General features: G+C 35.3%; 1 protein-coding gene across 3 annotated transcripts in view; it reads right to left on the bottom strand.

Moving 5' to 3' along the window:
* The window catches only part of LOC136041456 (PTB domain-containing engulfment adapter protein 1-like), a 77,172-nt gene that overhangs the window by 20,920 nt on the left and 32,039 nt on the right, over positions 1 to 24,213 (bottom strand). For all 3 annotated transcript variants that reach the window (XM_065726140.1, XM_065726142.1, XM_065726141.1), the window contains exons 2-4: positions 20,943 to 21,033; positions 9,862 to 10,097; positions 1,954 to 2,091 (exon numbers count right to left, since the gene is read on the bottom strand). In XM_065726140.1, coding sequence (XP_065582212.1) covers positions 1,954 to 2,091; positions 9,862 to 10,097; positions 20,943 to 20,997 — 429 coding nt within the window. In that variant the 5' untranslated portion in view covers positions 20,998 to 21,033. The remainder of the gene's footprint in view (positions 1 to 1,953; positions 2,092 to 9,861; positions 10,098 to 20,942; positions 21,034 to 24,213) is intronic.

The following is a 24,213-nucleotide window of genomic DNA, read 5'->3' as shown; positions in this document are numbered from 1 at the left end:
GCTTAAGAGAAGGGCCAGAGTGACTACTTAATTTATATCATGAAAAGAGAAATCACCAATGCAACAGCACAAACACAAAAAAAAAAAAAAAAAAAAAAAAGACAGAAGGAGAAAAGGAAGACTGTTTTCCTAAATTAGTGATTAATATAGAACAGCACTTGAATGAGGCCTTAACCCTACTCATCCATACAATCACATAGGTCAAACAGCATAGCCACACACAATCAACCATAAAGAATAATCCATGGACAGGCAGTCATGTCGTCAATAAGTATAAGTCGTCATTTACCAAACAAAAGAAAAAATAATATAGACAAATAATTCAGAGGCAACACCCAACATAAGGGCTCATCAGGAGAGTAGACTGGCCTATATAGGGTTTCGCCACTCTAAATTCTCTACCCAGCACAGTGTTGTGGCTACCACAGAATATCCATGGCATCCCCGCGTCAGGTATCACCCCCAAAATATATGCCTATAAAAGAAAACAAAACCCAGCAAATGTAAAACAACCAAGTAAAACCAAAACAAGCTTATCCTGTTAATATATCCCTCCCTTTAGCAACAATAGGTAAACTAAATATTATAAATTTTACCAAATCACAAATATTAACACATTGCAAAAAACCTGAATGAACTAAACAATTATAGAATTCATCTTTACCATGTGGCTAATTTTTAAGAAAATCCGCTCAATTAGAAACACAATTCAAAATAAATGGCGCTGCGACAACATTTCTCGAACCTCCGAAATTAGTTGAAAATTTCTTTAAGTATTTCTAGATAATTCTTTTGATATTTATTTAAAAGTTCGTTATAATGAAAACTAATTTTTTTAAATTGCCAAGTTAATTTATTTGCAGAAAAACCTCTTGATATCAATTTTTGGCTTAAGATTTTACATCTATTTTTAAAATCAATATAATTGCTACAAATCCTTGCATAACGAAGTAACTGTGAGAAAAACGCTGATTATATGATATTTGAGTGTATATTACTTTCAGGGAATGGGAAACTAATCACTTCAAAATCAAAATTTTAAAACTTAATTTATTATTATCACAAATATTAATATTTAAATCTAAGAAATGATCTTCATGACCAGCGCCATGACTAGGCTCAAGAATAAGCTCTGATGGATATATATTTTTAGAAATATCAATGAAATCCTTACAATTTAAGACCAAAATATCATCTAAATATCTTTTATTATTTGACAAAACATGTTTTAAATTAATTCCAAGCACGTATTGCTTGATATGCTGGATATTGATCACTTAATGACCTTACTGCTAAATAGTGCACACAGTCATACGCACACAGTCATACGCTTGCATACGGTCGTAGCAAGACCAGGCGTTTTCCGCCTCAAAAAAAATAAGCGTTTTCTGCCTCAATAATTCCGTCTTAACAATCAATACATATGATAGTGATATACTGTATATACAGTATATGATATACTGGACTTTGATTAATTAATGACCTCATTACTAAATAATGCACACAGTCATATGCTTGCGGGGTCACAGCAAGACGAGGCATTTTCCTCAAGAACAATAAGCGTTTCTACCCCAATAATTCCCGTTTAACAATCAACACATATGATATTGATATACTATACATACAGTATATGCTGTATATACTGTATATACAGTATATGATATACTGGATGTTGATTAATGAATTTCCTTATCACTAAGTGATACCCACAGTCATATGCTTGCTGGGTTGCAGCAAGATCAGGCGTTTTCCACCTCAACAATTCCGCCTCAACAACAATAAGCTTTTTTCCCCTCAATAATTCCGTCTTAACAATCAACACATATACGAGTTACCCTCTTAGGATTTTACCCCCTATAGGATTTGTCTGTGAGCCATTAAAAGAGGGAAATGCAATTATTATTGTGGCATATTTTATTTTATTGTAGTAGATAAGGTTTGAGTTTTACTTACCAACTTTTCAGAAACGAAAACAAAACAAATGTGCACATCAGAATCTGATTCTTTTGCAATGAAACTGAAAAACTTCTTCTCTGCTTTGTCGTCAGCGCAATACGAAATCCGATGTAAAGGGTATTGATAAAGAATTTTCTATAAGAAATAGGTAAGGTGTAAGTACGTTCTAAGACCACACTAGCTATTTGTGAAGCTTGAAAACGAAACGAAGAAAAAAATTAAAAACACTAACGCGGGTGATTTTCGGCCAGTGAAAGAAAAAAGAATTCTGTAAAGACTTCTGTTAATGCGTTCTCAAAAAAGAAGAAGAAAAGGTATGCGCAGAAGAGAAAAGACTAATATTTTTGAAGTAGATTACACTGAACCAGTGAACTGACAGAAAAAAAGAGAGATTATTCAAATATTAGAATGGGCAATAATTCTTTACTTGACTCATATTCAATTCTTGTAACCAATAATCCATATTTCAAACAAGATGCTTTATTTATCAGAAAAAGGCCAGAAAAAAAAACTTTTCAAAACGGATCCCAACAGACGCGAGTCGAATATTCAACCACACCAAACATTTTTTTAAACGCACGACGAGAAATCTGGCTGCCAAAGCAAAATTTGACTCCTATCAATACCAAACTTTAGTGCCTGAAAGTACAGACAAGTGAAGATTATTGGGTTAAAATAGTGGGAAGACAAGATTTGATGTGGGATTCAAAAATATTTCCATATAAGCCGTTAAAATTCAAAAGATTCAAAGAATGAGTAAAGATCACAAAATTAAACTAAAAGCTGACCTAAATTTTTATTAAATAAACTTCATAAAAGTTATGTTATCTGTATATCACATTGAATAATTTCTTCTGTTTACTAATAAAGCCTGGTCGGTTGGAGAAGCAAACTTTTCAACCATAATCCAAACGGAAGCGGACTGAATATTCACTCATAAAAAGACATCTTTTTTATTCAACGACAATAAATCTCTCTGAAAAAGTGGATTCAGGATTGCCAACCCCTGGCGTCCAAAAAGAGTGCAAATCCAGGCCAAAAAAGATTGATTTTGGCTAAAAAAGAGCGCAAGTCAAAAATTTGAACGTGCTCGGTTGCCAAAGCTTGCGCATCACCTCTGAGATATAGAGAGTGTATTTCGATGGAAAATTGGTGCAAGTTGGTAACCCTGTTCCTGGGGTTGATTACACTTCTGACAAAGCTACCAAATACTGACGTTCAAAGTGAATGAAAACTAACATGCAAAAAGAGTGATTTTCACTCTTCCGCGTCCCTTCTGAGGTAAAAAAGAGCGCATTTCACATGAAAAGAGTACAAGTTGGCAACTCTGAGCGGAATTAGACTCCCGTCGGAACCAAATTTTTGTGCCTAGAATCATAAATAATGGAATATTATTGGGTGATTATAGAGGAACATATGAATTGGCATGACAATAAATAAAAATTATGATAGGAGTATTAAAAAGAAAATAAAGGTTCAAAATAAGCATGAATAATCATAAAACCTAATAGCAGACCTAAAGGTTTATAAAATAAACAAATAAAAAATTCTACAAAGAAACAAAATAAGTTAATGAAATAAACAAATAAAAAAATCAACAAATTAACAAACAAAATCCAAATTACATTATCAGTACCATATATTCAGTAGTTCATCATTAAAACAAGAGCTAAGAGCTCATATGGCACTTGTGACGAGGCAAGAAGAGCTAAGAGCCAAGAGATCATATGGTATGAGCTCTAGCAAAATTCTAAGAATCAATAGATGGATTTAAAAGAAAAATAAGAGGCTTAATGCCGGTCAGGATTTAAAATAAGAGCTCTGAGTCACGATGTCCTTGGAGAAGATCCGGTCCAGTTATGTCAGTCACGTATCTTAGACAGGTTTTTATTCTTCCCATCCAGTTTCATCCTGATCTCACCGCTTTAAGTATTTTCTAAGATTTCCGGTCCCCCCAACTGCCCCCCTCCCCTAATAGGGCGGATCCATTCCAATTATGTAAATCAGGTATCTAAGACTTCTGCTTGTTTTCTCACCAAGTTTCATCCCGATCCCTCCAATCTAAGCGTTTTCCATGATTTAGGTTCCCCCACCCCAAACTCCCCCCAATGTCACCAGATCCGGTCGGGATTTAAAATAAGAGCTTTGAGACACGATATCCTTCTAAGTATCAAATTTCATTAAGATCCGATTACCTTTTCGTAAGATAAAAATGCCCCAATTTTCACGTTTTCCAAGAATTCCGGTTTCCCCTTCCAACTCCCCCCAATGTCACAGGACCTGGTTAGAATTTAAAATTAGAGCTTTAAAGCACAAGATCCTACTAAATATCAAATTTCATTAAGATCTGGTCACCCTTTCGTAAGTTACAAATACCTCATTTTTCAAAATAACCCCCCCTCCAACTCCACCAAAGAGAGAAGATCCGGTCCGGTTATGTCAGTCACGTATCTTTGACAGGTTTTTATTCTTCCCATCCAGTTTCATCCTGATCTCACCGCTTTAAGTATTTTCTAAGATTTCCGATCCCCCCAACTGCCCCCCCCTAATAGGGTGGATCCATTCCAATTATGTAAATCACGTATCTAAGACTTCTGCTTGTTTTCCAACCAAGTTTCATCCCGATCCCTCCAATCTAAGCGTTTTCCATGATTTTACGTTCCCCCACCCCAAACTCCTCCCAATGTTACCAGATCCGGTGGGGATTTAAAATAAGAGCTTCGAGACACGATATCCTTCTAAATATCAAACTTCATTAGGATCCGATCACCTTTTCGTAAGATAAAAATGCCACAATTTTCACGTTTTCCAAGAATTCCGGTTTTCCCCTCCGACTCCCCCCAATGTCACAGGATCTGGTCGGAATTTAAAATTAGAGCTTTAAAGCACAAAATCCTTCTAAATATCAAATTTCACTAAGATCTGATCACCCTTTCGTAAGTTACAATACCTCAATTTTCAAAATTATCCCCCCCCAACTCCACCAAAGAGAGCAGATCCGGTCTGGTTATGCCAGTCACGTGTTTTAGACAGGTTTTTATTCTTCCCATCCAGTTTCATCCTGATCTCACCGCTTTAAGTATTTTCTAAGATTTCCGGTCCACCCAACTGCCCCCCCCCCAATTACGCTGGATCCGGTTGAGATTTAAAATAAGGGATCTGAGTTACAAGGTACTTCCAAATATGAAGTTTCATGAAAATCCGATCACTCCTTCGTAAGTTAAAAATACGTCATTTTTTCTAATTTTTCAGAATTAACCCCCCCCCCCCCATAGAGCGGATCCGTTCCAATTATTTAAATCACGTATATAAGACTTCTGTTTATTTGTCCCACCATGTTTCATCCCGATCCCTCTAATCCAAGAGTTTTCCATGATTTTAGGTTCCCCCACCCCAAACTCCCCCCAATGTCACCAGATCCGGTCGAGATTTAAAATAAGAGCTTTGAGACACACTATCCTTCTAAATATCAAATTTCATTGAGATCCGATCACCCCTTCGAAAGTTAAAAATACCTCATTTTTTCTAATTTTTCAGAAAGAAGCTTACCTGGAAGTGCCTAAAGTAGCAAAACCGGGACCGACAGAATTTGCGATTGCTATATGTCACTTGGTTAAAACCAAGTGCCATAAAAAACGGATGCTAAAATTAACCGTCTTATGAGCCTTGATTTGAAACAGAGGTGAATCTCTGACAAAAAGTCATTCTTTTCATTAGACAAAGTAAAATTCAGCTGGTGAAGCGAAATCTAATCACTGTTAGAAATAGCTTTGAGTCCCAAAAATCGCGAATAATAGGATATTGGGCGAGAATATTGGAAACACATGATTTGACATGATATTGCAGTCTTATGATTAACATTATCTATTCAGTGTTGTGAGAAATACTTCTAAAATGTAATTAATTGCAAATACAAATTACTCATACCATAAAGTAATTAATTAGTAATTGGAAATACATTGTCAGGGAGGTAATTTGTAATTAATTACAAAATAGGCATTTAAAATTACTCTAAATACAAAACCCTTTTCTCAAAGCGTACCGTTGATGACAAAAATTTTCACAAAATTTATCATCAAAGTACGGAGTTTGCTTTCAACAGCAAAATTTCCTTGGACTTCTTATCTCCAAGTTGATTTTACTTCGCAGTGAATATTGAGCCCCAAACAGAAAAAAAGACGTTCTGCTATAGCAGACGATGCTATGGCAGTACTGGACTATCGTAAAACTCTTGCAACGTAGGGATATTCTTTCAAGAACTCAATCGAACGGTTTTTATCATCCATGAGCCTCAATAAATAAATTTTTGTCTTAAAGCCAAGAGAAGAATCCGTACTCGTCCCAACACCATTACTGTCGAAAATAAGAGGAGGTCATCAGAATTAATCGACGACACTTTGCTGTGCTTTGCATCACAATCAGTCAACTGATTATCACCATTGACTAGTAAAATATATTTCATTTCGTCAGAAATCACACCAATGACTCGGTTGCGGATATTTCCCGGCATCCATTTTTCCTTGAACTCAGGCCGACTTCCACTTCCTATTGCAAGATCCTTAAAACTAGGTTCACTTAGCTACATTGTAAAAACATGTGCAAATTGGTTCTCTAAACCATCCAAGATCGCTTCCAAGAGAGCTTGCGTGTGCTTGATAGAGCGGTTTTGGTTCATGTCAATCATTTTCTTTCTTAGTGCAATCAACGTTGGCAACAGTGTTCCCAGAAAACAGTTCTTATCCCTTGCATTATGTCAAGTGCCCTGGTCACAGGCGCAGTCACCTTAGTATACTCCTGAAGAAACTCAAGCTTACTCACTTTAAACCTCAGTAGTTTTTTCTTTTAGTGACTAATCACTAAAAGAAAATAAAAAGTTAAAAATATCTATAAAAAATATCAAAAATCAAATAGAAGGGATAAAACTTAATAAATATTAACAAGATTTAAGGCTTTTTTAGTGTTATAGAATCTAGCTCAAAACTTGGCAATGTTCAATTAGTAATTAAGTTAGTCAATTTAGTAATTTTGATGTTAATTAGTTTACGTTAGTTATTTCCTCCAATAAACACGTCAATTCATTAAAATAATACAACATCATCCTTCTTTCAAAGTCAGTTATGACTTCTTTTAGCAGGCCCAGTCTTCACTGGGACCTTTAGGTATATTAGGCACATTACAAGTAGCTTGTCAGAAAAATTCTGATTCAGGAGCGAAAAGCAATCCTTACTGACAAAGTAGTCGGCTGATTTCACCTGATAAAAGCCTTAATGAAGATACGACTGAAACAACTAGGACAAATCTAGTAAGAATGGTTGCAAATCTAGTAAGAATGGCTGCTAATGAAGATACGACTGAAACATCTAGGACAAATCTAGTAAGAATGGTTGCAAATCTAGTAAGAATGGCTGCTAATGAAGATACGACTGAAACAGCTAGGACAAATCTAGTAAGAATGGTTGCAAATCTAGTAAGAATGGCTGCTAATGAAGATACGACTGAAACAGCTAGGACAAATCTAGTAAGAATGGTTGCAAATCTAGTAAGAATGGCTGCTAATGAAGATACGACTGAAACAGCTAGGACAAATCTAGTAAGAATGGTTGCAAATCTAGTAAGAATGGCTGCTAATGAAGATACGACTGAAACAGCTAGGACAAATCTAGTAAGAATGGCTGCAACAATTGCAATCAATCTTAGAGTCTGAAAAAACCAACATCAAAAACCAATTTTGTCGGCCAGTTCTGACTTCTCTCAGATCTTAAATCTTGAACGAGATGAATATACTGAATTTAGTTAATAGGTTTTCCAAGGGTATTGCCATTGCGGCAAAGGACAGATCGCCAACAAGTATCCTTGTTGTCCACCTGTCTAAGGCCAATCGAAGAACAAGTCGTCTCCGGCTGGGGTGGGGAGAAGTCATAAGGAGATATTTCAAGGAAATGGTAGCTTCCTGAGAGGGTGGAGGGAGGAAGGCAACTCTCTTTGATTACAATGATGGAGGAGCATGCGTAGCTGTGTTGGCCCAAGCGACTTGGTGCTACAATGAGTTGTTAGTAGTAGTTGTAGTTGCCATTACGTTTTTCTGGGTGCATATAAGGAACCACGTCGCTTGAGTACCTGTAAGTACCCCATGTCACCTGTAAAAGTAGTTGGTCTGTACTATGTTTTGGCTGTGGAAAACCGGCAATATTTATTTTTAACTTGTGAAATCTTTTGAAATCGGTCAATCAGTGAAATCTGTATAGATACTAGGTCGTACATCAAAAACTATAGCCAAAGGAAAAATTTTGGGTGTGCTAAAGGACTTGCCGTGTCAAGTTCAGGTGTGGCCTATTTTAGGTTAAAATCTAACTTTAGCACAGATAGCACATAGCTTCCCTGACTAGCCCAAAGTACTACATCCTTTTCACCATTCCCTGTAATTTTCAACTTAATACCCTTAGAACTTCCTGATATATTACAAATTTAAAAACATGGATGCATATAGAGTCTCATGATATAGTTACACCGTCAACACCCCCCCCCCCCACCCTACCCCATAGCAAATGATGCTCTTACCTAACTTTCTTGCCTAAATTAATTTCAAACCGTTGTGTTTTTTAGATTTTCTTAGATTGTGAGCTAGCTATATTTTGTTTTTTAGACAATCTTTATTTTTGCTCCTCAAAAGGCCAAGTACAGTAATTCTAACTTATTTGGCTATTAAGATGTTAAAGCTTTTCCATGTTTTCCGAAATATGTAATATTCTTTTTTCTCATTAATATTGAAATAGTTGGCAAATGGAGCTGTAGATATCAACCTTAGTTTGTCGTATGTCAGATACCAAGAAAAATTGCCTTGTACAAACGAGTGGTTGGTACTAATGTTCCTAATGCTACTGCTAACAAATCATTCTAACATCAAACCACGTGTTGCTGATATAATTGTAGACGCCTTTGCCTCACCTCAACCTGTTTGGAGTTTCACTCTTTAACCCCTACTATGAAACTTTACCTACTTACTTAGGTCCTCCTACGCCTGAGGGCACATAAGGCAGCAACAGTGGTTCGCCATGACGACCTGTCCTGAGCCTTCGACCAAAGCTCCTCCATCGAAGACCTCGCCAGCTTCACCTCCTTCTCTAACATCCTGCCAACGGTCATTTTGGGTCTCCCTGACTTGCGGAGGCCAGGGGGTATCCAACACCATATGTCATGAGGTAGCCTTCCATCACCCATTCGTACCATGTGCCCCCAATACATCCACCGTCGAAAATGAAACTTTCATTTTATTTAAATTTATTCTTGTATCCTCTTCACAACCCATTTGAATATTAGATAAATTAAGAAAAAACTTCAATACATTTTGAGTTTCCACCTGTCTCCTATGAAATTTTTGCCCTGTAACAATCAATTTTCGATTAATTTGCTACTAATATGCGCTATTTACCTAGTCAAGGCCCTTAAGCAGGTCTTTAACCTTAAACCATCCCTCGTTCTCTCCCCCTCACCAGAAGCTCAAGATGTTTACAGGTGTCCTAAAATTTATTATATTTTCATAGTAAACACATATTTTTACTCGTTTTGAATTGATTTCAACTTCCAAATTTATGTGTTTTCAAATTCCTGCTTTTTAACCTTCCACTTTTCGATTTTCATTGCTGAATCCTGTTTAAACCTAAACTGAATAGAAAAAAAAAGAACAGTACTTACCTTTGATTTTGAATCTTGTACGGAAACGCCATCTACAAATCCTACTCTGTAACTTTCCACTTTTGATTTACCACAGCCGAATTCTATTTAAATCGAAATTGAAAAAAAAAATTCCTATCACTGATTATGAATCTTGTACAACAACACCATCTCTAAATTCTTACTCTGTAATGTTTACACCAAAACTGAATAGAAGAAATGAACTATCCCTACCTTTGATTTTGAATCTTGTACAGCAACGCCATCTATAGATATTGTCACTTCAACTTTCTGCGATTTTTGACCTTCTGCTTTTTTCACTTGGTGATTAAAGCGGAGCTTCCTTATCCCCTCTTTGACTACTTCTTGACCTTTTGGTTGAGACACTTCTGTGCTTCCAAGAAATTTGACAAGATAAGCTACATGACCGGCAGTCAAAGCATCAGGAGGATGAATCCATAATCGGTTTCCTATAAAGTTAACTTAAGTAAAATAAAAACGATAATAGTAAAAAAAGAACCCGAAAATCGTACCGAAATTGGAACTATAAGACGCAGTCATTTTTAGCATCGTCCCATCAGTATTCCTTGCTCAATTTCACATGATTCTGACACAATATATCGAAATAGCGCTTTACAATTAAGACTAATTGAGATAATAGTTACCATTCCTGAATTAGCTAAAAATGGCAATTTTTATTCCCTAACCAGTTTCTATATACAGGTTTTTTAACGTTTGGTTACTATGGGTCGTGTTTCGTCTTTTACTAGGTTGATCTTACCCCTTCAAGCATGACAAAAGTAATATTAACTTAGCATAAATCAGAAAAGGACGGGCTGGATAAATAAATGTCTCCCCCTCCCAAAATAAAAACCAAGATTTTGGACAATTCTTCTATAATTTGTACATTTTTTGGGATAATTCTTAAATTCTTTTGTTTTTTAGTCAATGCATCAGGAGCATGAATCCATAATCGGTTTTTATAAGATTAACTTATGTTAAGATATATGTTCGTTCCGAAACAAGCACTTTCCGATGAGTCTGCAACTGTATCTTGCAGCAATAGACAAAATCCTCATATCAAGGGATTCATTAGCAGGCGATACAGGGTTGCCACTTTTAGTCATTTATCCCTATTTGTAGGGATTTTTTTTATATTGCCTGAAGTAAAAAACACTAATTTAGCTCGCAAATCACTAGATTATTGAAGAAAATCACTAAACCAATCGCAAAATCTAGTGATTTTTTCACCGGCATTCTATTATTTTATGGTATTCTATTATGGTATTCTTTTATTGTATTATTGTATTTTGTATTCCTTTATTGTATTCTGTTGTTTTATGGTATTAATTTACTATATTATTGTATTTGCATTATTTTATTATATTTACATATATATTAAACTGTAAGGTCACTCTGAAACAAGTGATTTCACGACAAGCCCAATGCTGTAAAGTAAACCAAAAACTTTTTATTGTATTTGATTTCATTATTTTATTGTATTTAATTGCATTATATTATTTTATAGTATTATTTTACTGTATTATTGTATTTGTATTATCTTATTGTATTTAAATGTATATCAAGGTGTATGATCAATCTGAAACAAGTGATTTCACGACAAGCCAGCTTCTATAAATTAGAAAAAAGCATTTTTATTGTATCTAATTGTTTTATTTTACTGTATTATTGTATTTGTATTGTTTTATTGTATTTAAATGTATATTAAGGTGTGTGATCACTCTGAAATAAGTGATTTCGCGACAAGCCTACTGCTATAAATTGCATCAAAAACTTTTTATTGTACTTAATTGTTTTATTTTATTGTGTTTAATTGTGTTAAGATTATTTCATTATATTATTTTTTGCTACTATTTACCGTATCAGTATGTTTGTATTGTTTTATTATATTTAAATGTGTATTGTAATTGTATTGAAACTTTTTATTGGAGGAATATCTAATTTTGCATTAAAAAATAGGAAAATTGTCCTTTATTCAACAATTTCAACGAACATTCAACGTGTTTTCCATCTAACTAACTTTGCACATCGAATTTCAAAAGTTTAATTCAGGAGATCGACAGAACTGAACTTCAGCTATAGAAACTATTGTAAAGGAAAATTGTCCTTTATTCAACAGTTTCAACGAATATTCAACGTATTTTCCATCTAACTAACTTTGCACATCGAACTTCAAAAGTTTAATTCAGGAGATCGACAGAACTAAACTTCAGCTATAGAAACTATTGTAAAGGAAAATTGTACTTTATTCAAGAATTTCAACGAATATTCAACGTATTTTCCATCTAACTAACTTTGTACATCGAATTTCAAAAGTTTAATTCAAGAGATCGACAGAACTGAATTTCAGCTATAGAAACTATTGTAAAATCGTTGTGTCTCGTTGATTTAAAAACTGTAGGAGAGCAGAAAAATAACATACCGAAAATTGCACAGGGAGCATGAACCTTAACCTTACATAATAACAATGAAAATAGAGCATAAAATTATGAGGTTAACTCAGAAAAACTTTAGCCTAGTTCCTTTACTAAATCCCGCTAGATCTCACCTAATTAAAAAAATTGATGGTTTACTTAGTAGAAAACAGAAAAGGAATAACTCAACAATAATATCCTGCCCACCACCAAAAAGACGTTGTTGTGACAATTTTTCTGTAATTTGCATATTTAATGTGTAAATCCTGGTTTTTTCTTGCAATTTTTCAAGTTTTGTAGTTAAAAAGTCAAGAGAATAAACCCAAAATTTGTTTCCTGAAAAATTAGCTTGAGTCAAGTAATAATAATTAAAAATGGAGCTTAGTATTGTGCTGGAAATACTGGAATTGCGAGGTGGATTCAGAGAAAAAAAAATCAGCATTGTCAGATCATTATATCCCGCTCAACTTCATACTATTATAAAGCAAGGAAAAGTGATAGTTAGCTTACTAAAATATAAGCGAAAAAATATATCCATGAACAACACCCCCCTCCCCCCAGAAAAACTAACTGAGATTTTTCTATAGTTTTTAGTCCTATATGTTCCGGCAGAGGTGCAATTTGCTATGGGGCAGGGGAAACTGTCCCCTCCAGACCAAGATTTACCCCCCAGAACTCAGTTTGCCTCCTCCTCCAGCTGAAATTTATTTTTTGCAAAATAACGTGTTAAAACTCAGATAAGCCTGCATAATTAAAGTTTCCAAAGAAACAGGTCAGCTTTCTTTAGAATATCTTTCCCTTTAGATGGTAATATATGTAATCATTTTTCATTTTTTACTGGCATTTTCACTTAATTTGGGAAAACTGGCTCCAAATTTCCCTTCCCAGGATTTGACGAAATTACGCCAGTGTATTCTGGCGTAATTGCTCTGTTTTTGGCAATATTTTCAAAGTTTGTAGTCAAACCATGAGCGCTTCGGCATTAATTTTGTCCTGTGGTGGCGCAGTGGGTTTGGCCTTAGCTTGGTAATACGGGACCCAGAGATCGAATCATGGTGCAGCAATGCACTGCAGGGCCGACGCAGGGACCTTAGTAGTCAAGAAGCGTCGTTAATCTGATACAATACAATACAATACGAAGATGATTACACATCCAGTTTTGTGTAAGGTTAGCTTAAGCTAAATAATGACAATAAAAAAATGGATCCTAAATTGTATTTGAACTGCGAGATGGATTCGAGAAATACTTTAGCATCGTCCTATTTTCTTAAGTCGGAACTATCCTGCTCACTTTCACGTCATTCCAAAATAATAAGAAGTGATAGTCAACGCAGTAGGAAATAATCCAATAAGAACACTCTCCCCCCCCTAAAAAAATATTTTCTATAAATTGTATATTTTTAGCTAGAGCCTGACTAATTATTTTTTGCTTTTTTAAACTATGCTGTGAAAGCGCTACGGGTATGAATCCATAGTCGATTTTCTGGTAAAAGCAATTTACTTTATTTTCTGCCAATTATATTTAAAACGATAAGTACAAACCATGTTTTAAAGGTGCTATTATAAATATTGAAATTTGAATAGAATAAGCATCATTGATTAGAGCGAAGGTGGAGCAAAAAAAAACCCAACAAAACGGTTAAAACAAGAGTCTTAAAACGTATCTGGTAAGCTATAAGGGACCAGCTTCCCTTCTGAGCTTGAGGGGCAAAAAGCCCACTTTTCAATACCGAGCTGGGAGTAAGACAAAGACGTGTCCTCTTCCTGGCCCTATTTGACTGTGTGATAGGGTTTTTATTGTAATTGAGTGGCATCAAGGGGTACTGATTACCCTTTTCCTGTCAGTAACCAACCTAGAGTATACCTACGACTTTAATCTACTTGTTGAGGTCCTCCAAGAGGCACAGTCTTTTCTTTATGATCTATCCATCGGCTTTAATATAAGTCAGTAGAAAACTTAGAGGATGGGGACAGGCAGTGTTGGCTTGTCTTGCTTGGTGAAAATCCAACAAAGATGTTAACTCCTCTCAAATACAAAAGCTTTCTGATGGATCCCTTAACCAGCACCAAAAATAGAATTAAAGCCCGTGAGCCTCTACTACTTTAAGATTGGGAAAACTGGCGTTAAAAGCCTCTTAAGCCAGAGATTTAGACGCTTAACTACAAATGCCTACAGTAGCCTTTATTAAGAAGGTCAGAAAATTTGAAGAATTAATAATGATACTATCCACAACAGAGCTAGAAACGGGCCACTCGTTTACAATATAAACTTCGGACACTTCCGGTGGTTTGGCTACCACCGGTAGCCATCGGACACCTACTATGATTCTTTAGCGACATGATATCGAAGCAATACATTAAGTGTAAAAATTGTATTACTTTTTATTATTGTGTTGTACATGTATTTTAATTGCTGTTTGACAATGCATAGTTGCAGTATTGTGATTCCCGTTTTTCTACGCAGGCAGTTGTTGCAGGCAAATAGCCCCCCTCCATTAGCAAGTCAAGCGATACTGTTCTGGCTCAGTGAATACTGACTGAAGTGACACCCAAGCAAGCTAGTGATTATAGAAGGCACAGAACAACTGAGTGATACGAACGCATATGACCTATTGGTCGAACGCGTCAAACCCCAAACAACAACAACATACATTAAGTGGACAGAGCGGGCCAGTGTTCAAGGAACTACTGCTTATCTACCAGTAGAGTCACCTGTAGTTCAAAGTATTATTTATTAAGTTCAGAGTTCCTTGTCAAAAGTTATCAGTATCTCAGACGTTATACATAACTTTGTAAAAGGGAAAAAAAGAACCGCCCTCAAAAGGAGTGCGATTGTGATGAAATCATACCAATACCATTTAAATTCAATATATCTGAAAACCATCATGTTTTCAGCCCCTCTATCCACAATAATGCAATTCTTTTTTCATGAAATGAACGATCATAGGTGCGAGGTAATTTTTTTCAGGGCTGATTGTCCCAATGTTTGCCAAGGATTCGAACTTCGATTTTGCACCGACCTAAGGATTCGAACTTAGATTTTGACTTTTTGTATCCCATTTCAGGTAGCAATTGATATAAAACAAGTTACGGTGTCGTTTTTATGCATGCTAGTCTTAAAATATTTGTCCCAAATAGAGCAAAACAGCGAAAATTCCAAGACTGATGATCACTTTGATAATACCAAAAAACCAACGTTTGTTATCTTTCAGCTTCTGAGGACTTACAGCCGTGGAGGGACGCATTCCGTCCTTAAGCATGGACGGAATGTCCAAAATACAAGGATTATTCTCGACAATTGAAACCTTTGTTTGTACAAGTTGAATCATTTGGCACTTCGCTAATTTACGCACAATATGGCTCAGTTACACCACGTTTTGTAGGATGAAAATCTTTCTGTGGAGGATATGAGTATCTGAAGCCTAAAAAGAGAGGGCAGCCTTACTGAAATTCTAGACTTGAAAAGCTAGACTTGAACGCAAAAGTAGGAGAATTAAAGGGGCGCACGCCCCCTTAGATCTAACCTAGCTTGAGATTCAAGTCCTATGGTGGCTCAAATCGCCTTTCTGGCCCTTTTAAATAGGTAGAAACCAGGATTGATTTCATGCACAAGCAGAATCTGGGTTGAAGGGAGATTTCTAGTTAATTTCTTGGCCAAGTTTGAGAAAGAGAGATTACTATATTTTTTGAAGCGGTTCTGCATGCGCCTGAACAGACTACTATGCACACACCTTTCACTTTTCTTATCTTCAGATTTAGGAAAGCGAAGAGATATTATAACCACGTGATATCGATTTATCCGAGGATTCACCAGATATCCACGACCAAGTGCATATCCCTAAGCACCACTTGTTCCTCTACTCATGATAGAATTTATTCACACCAGATATCCTCGGATGACGCTTGAAACATGTAACGCCACGGGTGGCACAGTTCCATCTGTTGAGGGTGTAACACCTAGTGTAAGCTATTTTTTAGCGCGCACACAGTAATGCCTTGAGAAATGTCAGAGACATAAGTAACTTGCTGTACTTAGCTCGTGCTTCTTGTTCTTCCATAAGTTTTAAAAATAGAACGGTGACTCGAATGATGAATAAATGAATTTTCCTTGTCAAGAAAATCTGGTTTATAATCACACTGTGAAGTTATGCAATTCACAGTTTGGTCAACCAGCCAAAAATTATTTTCACATGATGAAAATAGACTCACGGAATGAGTGCAAATAGCCAACTTAAGCAATGCACAAGAGCAGTTTTATATGGGGGGTAAGGGGGTTCAAATGAAAAAGTGCCACTGCAGATTAATTGTGTTCAATTTTCTGGGGGAGTTTGCGATACCAATAACACTGTGAGAAATTTTACCCACATCTCCCATCTATGGAATTTTGGAGAAATACCGGGGAGGGGGTTGTGGGACTTGGAAAGATGCATAAAATACATGCATTTTATGAAGAGCTTAGGGACGTATTCACAAAGCTATAGAGGTCTCGTGGTTTCCAACCTGGGTGTATGCCTGCATACTGTAATTGCAAATTATGTAGAAATTGAGGCAAAATGCGGTGTTTTTATTTAAGGAGGGGCAAGAAGAAGGGAAACGTGTTTCACTTTTTTGTAACTAATCTTATTTTTGTAGAGTGGTAGGTTTAGGACATTATTCTTACCTTGGAATTAAAAGCTTTGACTACAATTATTTTAGTAGATCTTGTATTATTCCGAACACACTCAATAAGTGAAGTTAGGTTCTTTCATGAAATAAAATAAAAAAAAAAGTTTTTTTTTAACTGAAAGTAAGGAGCGACATTAAAACTTAAAACGAACAGAAATTACTTCGTATATGAAAGAGGCTGCTTCCTTATCAACGCCCCGCTCTTTACGCTAAAGTTTGACTCTTTCTCTCAATTCTTCTTTTTAAAACAGTAAAAAACTTTAGCGTAAAGAGCGGGGCGTTGATGTGGAAGCAGCCTCTTTCATATACGAAGTAATTTCTGTTCGTTTTAAGTTTTAATGTCGCTCCTTACTTTCAGTTAAAAAAAACTTGTTTTTTTTTTTTTATTTAATTTCTGAACGTTTTTGAATCAATGCATGTTTTGATTTTGGCTCTCCGCAGAGGTATAATTAAAATGAAATTTGCATTTTTTTTTTTTGGCTAAATGGCTTTCTCATAATTTTGATCGAATGATTTTGAGAAAAAAAGAGCGGGGGAGGAAGCCTAGTTGCCCTCCGATTTTTTGGTTAATTAAAAAGGCAACTAGAACTTTTAGTTTTTTACGAATCTTTTTATTAGTAAAAGATTTACGTAACTTATAAATTAGCTTACGTAAAGAACTTTTGTATTCTCATGTTTTTATTACATATATGAGGGGGTTCACCCCCTCGTCAGTACCTCGCTCTTTACAGATTTACTAGAAAAAGGCAACTCGACACCCCTCTCTTTACGCTAAAGTTTTTTATTGTTTTAAAAAGTAGAGTTGCGAGAAAGAATCAAACTTTAGCGCAAGGAGCGGGGTGTCGAGGAGGAAAAGCCCCTTTCATATAAGGAGCAATTTCTGTTCGTTTTAAGTTTTAATGTTGCTCCTTACTTTCATTTCAAAAAACTTGTTTTTTTATTTAATTTCTGAAAGTTTTTGAATTAATGCATGTCTGATTTTGGCTCTCCGTACATAAATTATTAAAATAAATTTGCTATTAATTCTTTTTTTGGCTAAATGGCTTTCTCTTAGTTTTGATCAGACGATTTTGAGAAATAAGGGGTGGGGATGAGGCCTAGTTGCCCTTCAATTTTTCGGTTACTTATAAAGGCAACTAGAACTTTTAATTTTTAACGAACGTTTTTATTAGTAAAAAATATACGTAACTTAAGAATTAACTTACGTAACAAACTTTTATATTCTTATATTTTTGATTATATATATGAGGGGGTTTGTCCCCTCGTTAATACCACGCTCTTCACAATAAATCTTAAGTTTTGTCCCAATTCTTTAAGAATGACCCCTGAATCAGAAAGGCCGTAGAATAAATAGTTGAAATTACTAAAAATAATTTAGCATAAAGAGCGAAGTATTTATCTCCTTCTAAATACCTCGCTCTTTATGCTGAAGTATTTTTAGAACCCCTCATATGCGTAATAATCTCTGTTCGTTTTAAGTTTTAATGCTTCTCCTTACTTTCAATTGAAAAAAACTTTTTCATGTTTATATTTTCTTTGTTTTTTTTTAATAGTAATGCTAGAAAATCCTGCGCCCTTTTCATTGAATTTCTCTTCCCCCAAAGAATATTCCTCCAAGGAAAGATCCTCCCATATAGCCCCCTCCCCTGAACCCCACATCCAAACAAAAAAATATCCCTGAAAACGTCGGTACACTTCCCAAGAACCATTACTGTATGTAAACATTGGTCAAAGTTAGTAACTTGCAGCCCCTCCCCCAGGGACTGTGGGGGGTAAGTCATCCCCAAAGACATAGTTATTATGGTTTTCAACTATGCGGAACAAAATGGCTATCTCAAAATTTTGATCCATTGACTTTGGGGAAAAAATGAGCGTGGGAGGGGGCCTAGGTGCCCTCCAATTTTTTCGGTCACTTAAAAAGGGCACTAGAACTTTTCATTTCCGTTAAAATGAGCCCTCTTGCAACACTCTAGGACCACTTGGTCGATACGATGACCCCTGGAAAAAAAACAACAACAAACAAACAAATAAACACGCACCCGTGATTAGTCTTCTGGCAAAAAATACGAAATCCCACATTTTTGTAGATCGGACCTTGAAATTTTTTCTATGGGGTTCTCTGATACGCTGAATGCGATTAGTTATGATCCTATGACTTTTAGGGGGTGTTTCCCCTTATTTTCCAAAATAAGGCAAATTTTCTCAGGCTCGTAACTTTTGATTGGTAAGACTAATCTTGATGAAACTTATATATTTAAAATCAGCATAAACTTCGATTCTTTTGATATAACTATTGGTATCGAAATTCCATTTTTTAGAGTTTCGTTTACTATTGAGCCGGGTCGCTCCTTACTACAGTTCGTTACCACGAACTGTTTGACAAACAACGATGCAGGCATATTTTAATTAAATATTTGGTACTTGTTCATTATTCGATTGATTCAATTCAATTCACAACACACTCAAGAATTTTGCTGAGAAAATCTGGTTTCATAGCCACAAAGACAAAACTCAATTTAGTTTGCTACGCATAGTGATAGAAGATAGTGCCTGAATATGGATTTCGAAATGAAGATTTGGGATTTGCCAAAGGCTGAAAACGAGACAATTACATTTTTCCAGGACAATTATATTTTCTCCAGAACAGTGTGTCAATGGCCACAGCATAACTTTATAACCTAACTTAACCTGACATCGTAGTTTGTTTCACGAAAGAACCTAACTTCACTTATTGAGTGTGTTTTGATTAATACACAAGTACCGTAGATCTAATCAATTTGAATGCGTGTTCATTTGTTTTTGTGTTTTTTTTCCAGGGGTGATCGGATCGATCCAGTGGTCCTAGAATTTTGCGAGAAGGCTCATTCTAACGGAAATTAAAAGTTTTAGTGCCCTTTTTAAGTGACCAAAACAATTGGAATGCACCTAAGCCCCCTCCATCATTTCCCCCCAAAATCACCGCATCAAAGTTTTGAGATAGCCATTCTTTTCCGCTTAGTCGAAAACCTAATAACTAAGTCTTTGGGGACGAATTAATCCCCCACGGTCCTCGGGGGAGGGGCTGCAAGTTAAAACTTTGACCATTGTTTACGTATAGTAATGGTTATTATGAAGTGTACAGACGTTTTCAGGGGAATTTTTCGCGTGGGTGGGAGTGGGTCGGGGGAATGGGTTACATGGAAAGATCTTTCCATGGAGGAATTTATCATGAGGGAAGAGAGTTTCCATGAAGGAGGTGCAGGATTTTCTAGCGTTATTTAAAAAAAATGAAAAACTAAATAAAAACAATTTCTCCTGGAAGTAATGAGTAGGATTAAATCTCAAAACGAATATAAAATATTACATTTATAAGGGGGTTCGTCTTCTCCACAATACCTTGCTCTTTGCGCTAAAGTATTTTTAGTAATTTCAACTATTTATTGTACGGGCCTTTGTGATTCAGGCGTCATTCTTAAATATATAGGATAAAATTCAAACTTTAGCGCAAAAATCGAGTATTGACGAGGAGGCAAACCCCCTCATATACGTAATAAAAATACACAAATATAGAAGTTCGTTACGTAAGTTAATTCGTAGGGTACGTATGTTTATTACTACCAAAAACGTTCGTACAAAAAAAAAATCTAGTTGCATTTTTAAGTAGCCGAAAATTGGAGGGCAACTAGGTCTCCTCCCCCACCCCTTTTTTTTATCAAAATCATCCGATCAAAACTATGAGAAAGCCATTTAGCAAAAAAAAAATAATATACAAATTTCGTTTTAACTATTCATGTGCGTTGAGCCAAAATCAAAACATGTATTAATTCAAAAATGTTCAGAGATTAAATAAAAAAAACAATTTTTTTTAACTGCAAGAAAGGAGCGACATTTAAACTTAAAATGAACAGATATTACTCCGTATATGAAAGGGCTTGTACCCTCCGCAACGCCTCGCTCTTTACGTTAAAGCTTTTGTATTGTTTTAAAAAGTAGAGTTGTGACAGAGTCAAACTTTAGCGTAAAAAGCGAGGCGTTGCGGAGCTATTCAATATGGTTAAAGTGCCTGTCTGTAATTCATCTATATTTTGAAAAATTTTCATGATAAATATTTTTACAATGAAATTAAAAGTTTTCGAAAAAAATACACAATTAAAGCGTATTCAATCGATTCAGCCTCTGAACGTCTCATGAATTGAAGGCATTGTATCTGAAGGCTCTTAATTTAAAAACCCTTACCATTTTTTGAATTCCGGTTGTTGTTAGTCCATTTGAGTAAATTTCCTGTTTTCATTTTTTCACAACTCCGCAGAAAACATCAGACTAAAACCTGAAAAGAGAAGTGTTCAGCACATCAACAAATCTGGGCGGATTTTTGAAATGTGATAGCTATGGTATGCTTTTTATGGGAATATTTCCAAATTTAAAATAAAACCATTGAATCGAAACACTATTGTCAAGGATAAATAGTTTTGCTGATTGTATTAGCATTACTAGAGTAATTGAATCAAAGATAGGAATCAACAAGAAAATAAACTGTGAAATCGATTATTGGTAATTTTTGGCTCAGTGATGCAAAGGCCTCATAGGGAAGAAGGGCTAAAAATACGACCAAATTAAAAAGATACACAAAATATAATAATTTTAAAAACAATATGCATAAATTTATAAGAAAATATATAGGAAAACATCAGTAAATAACATGAATAGACATCTTTTGTCAAATTATCAAATCGACGTTTCAGTAACCAGGTCTGTTTTACAGGGACAAGTACCAAGCCTTTGGTCCAGCCTTACAGTAGCTTGAACTGTATCCAGGGTCTCTCATTGCCAAGCAGAGCATCAATGCACTATGTGGCCAAAAGGTATTGAAACTATATGCATTGAAGCTTAAAAATTTAATAATTAAATTGGCAGTTCTAACTGCAATGGCAGGTAGCACTTTTTAGCTGCGATCATTTACTTATCGATAACTGTGATTCCCTCACAGCAGGACTAGTGAGAGACTAAGCAGCCCATACCGTTGATGTAGTCCTAATTACTGAGTCCCTCCGTGATATCCTAGGTCCAGGTGACAACCAACCTTTTCGGGATGACCAAGAACACCACAAAAATGAAAGCTGTACGCTGCTCACGGAAACTGAATTCCAAGCTGAATTTCACCCTCCAGCTTGAAGGTGATAATATAGAATGGGACGAGTAATTTAAATACCATGGTAGTATATTTGCCTCTGAAAACAACCACTCCAAAGACATAGACGCCTGGAATTTTGTAAACTTCAGTTTTAAGACCCTGATTCCCGTCTGAAGGGAAAAACAACTTATCAACAACACCCAAAGTGAGGCTATTCAACTCGCCAATCATCCTTATCACCACTTGTGCCTCTGAATCTCGAATTTTAAAAACAGATGATCAGTGATGCCTTGCTGCCTTTGAAGCGAAATCACTCGGGTGGCGTAGTGGTGGTAACACTTATTATGATAGAAGCTCCAAACCTAGCTTCTCCAACGTTTGAAGGTCAAAGACACGATACTTCAGCAATTTAGATGGCAAGGGCAAACCAAACGTATAGAAAGCACTCCTCTCCCGAAGATTGCCTTTAAAGGCCGTGGACACGGTTCTCACGCTAGAGGGAGCATCCCTCCTGAAGAGAAGAGTAGTCGGTTTGTCTTCACTCAGCATGCCATAGCTTCTCCGCCTTACTGTAGATAGAAGTTCATATAGAATTTACATCAACAGATTGGTGGAAGAAGAGGTCTCAAAAAGTTTTTCGGGGAAAAATGGGTCCTAAGGGAGGTAAATCTTAAGATATTAAAGTCTTAAAATCTTCAGTTTTTACGGTCCTAAAGGAGGTAAATCAAAAATAAATATTAAACTTGAAAAAGGATCGTTCTCCACTACAGCAAAGTGCCTCTTAGAAAAACTATTTTATAAACCACACCTATTTCTCATTTTGTTGGAATCTATTTAAAATGGGGTAGGTGGAGGACCTAACACCCAAGAAATCTCGAGCCTTCCGCAATTTTACACAAACCCTTCCACAAACGAAAACTGGTATACGTATCCGTAACGAAAATTTATTTAAACCAATACGTTATTGGGTTAAGCCAGTGATCAGAATTCCTCTTAGCTCAAAGAGCCAAATATCTTTGGTAAAAAACAAAAACAAAAAACAACAAAGAGCTACAGTTAGAATGTAAAATCTTACCTATGACAATGTAAATTGTACACTAATAACTTTGTTACCATATATTTCAATTCAATAGTAAATTTCTAGGTTTCCAAATTTATTTTTTATTTATAGTGCTTATTAAAATTATTGATTAAGAATATATGCTACTTTTTATTATCTTACACAAAATAATAAAAAGATGAAACTTATATTTTTGAAGTCAGCATAAAAATTTGATTCTTTTGATGTATCTATTGGCATCAAAATTCCGTTCTTTAGATTTCAGTTACTATTGAGCCTTTTTTACTATTAATTACCTTTTTTGATAAAAATCCCTTTTTCAATGAAATTAAAAAAAAAAAATTATTTTCCTGATATCAATAGAAATTATAAATTTTTCCTATTATTTGCAGTACGGTATTATCTTTTTCACATTTACAGTGAATGTAAACTTATTTAAGTTTACATGCATAAATGTAAACTTATTAATCAGTGAGACTTACAAATACGTCTTGCATCCACAGTTTTTAGTCTTATATCCACACTGACAGTTTGAGTCATAGTAAAAAAAAATTGTGATGATAATTAACAGTTGCATTCAACAGCTCACAACAGTTCGTAATAAACCCTCTAAATTTTAAATATATGTCTATGAATTTTACACTTAAAACCAAATACTTAGCAATCGAGAAGGTCTGGCTTATGGCAAATATATCTTACTGCATACGTATGGCTGACCAGGGTTGCCAATTTTCTGTTTCATAAATTTCTTCCCTGAGCAACCAAAAATATGTCATTTTAGCTAAAATGTGTCTGTCTTGAAATCATGTAAACTAGAGGGTATTTTTCTTTAACAGTTGTATTATTGACCCTACTAATCATTCATACAAAATGATATAAACAAGTAAATACTTTACTTTGGAGGAAACACTTTACTTACGACTTCTCTGGATAAACCTGAATGCTCAAAAAAAGAATACCAAGAAAAAGCACTACTTTGGTAAAATGTGACATTTTTTTTTAATTTCTAAATTTTACCCAAATTTCTAAAATGTGTCACTTTTTTGCCCTTTCATGTCATTGTGTCCTGGCACACGGGAATTTGTCCTTTTGACATAAAATGTGTCCAAATGGCAGCCCTGATGGCTACTACACCTGACTTTTCAAGTCCGTTTTTTAAACTTCAGTATCTGTTTTCTTTTATTTTTTGCCCAGCAAATAAAAGTACACATAAAATAGCGATAAAGACCACACTGGCTTTCCATATCAAACAAATACTACTTAGAAACAATAGGATTTTTTCATTTCTTTTTTTCCAAGACAGTGGAATTCGATTC

Source organism: Artemia franciscana, unplaced genomic scaffold, assembly GCF_032884065.1.
Source record: "Artemia franciscana unplaced genomic scaffold, ASM3288406v1 PGA_scaffold_23, whole genome shotgun sequence".
Lineage (NCBI taxonomy): Eukaryota > Metazoa > Arthropoda > Branchiopoda > Anostraca > Artemiidae > Artemia > Artemia franciscana.
Note: the sequence above shows the minus strand (reverse complement) of the source record. Positions and strands in the feature narration are given on the sequence as shown.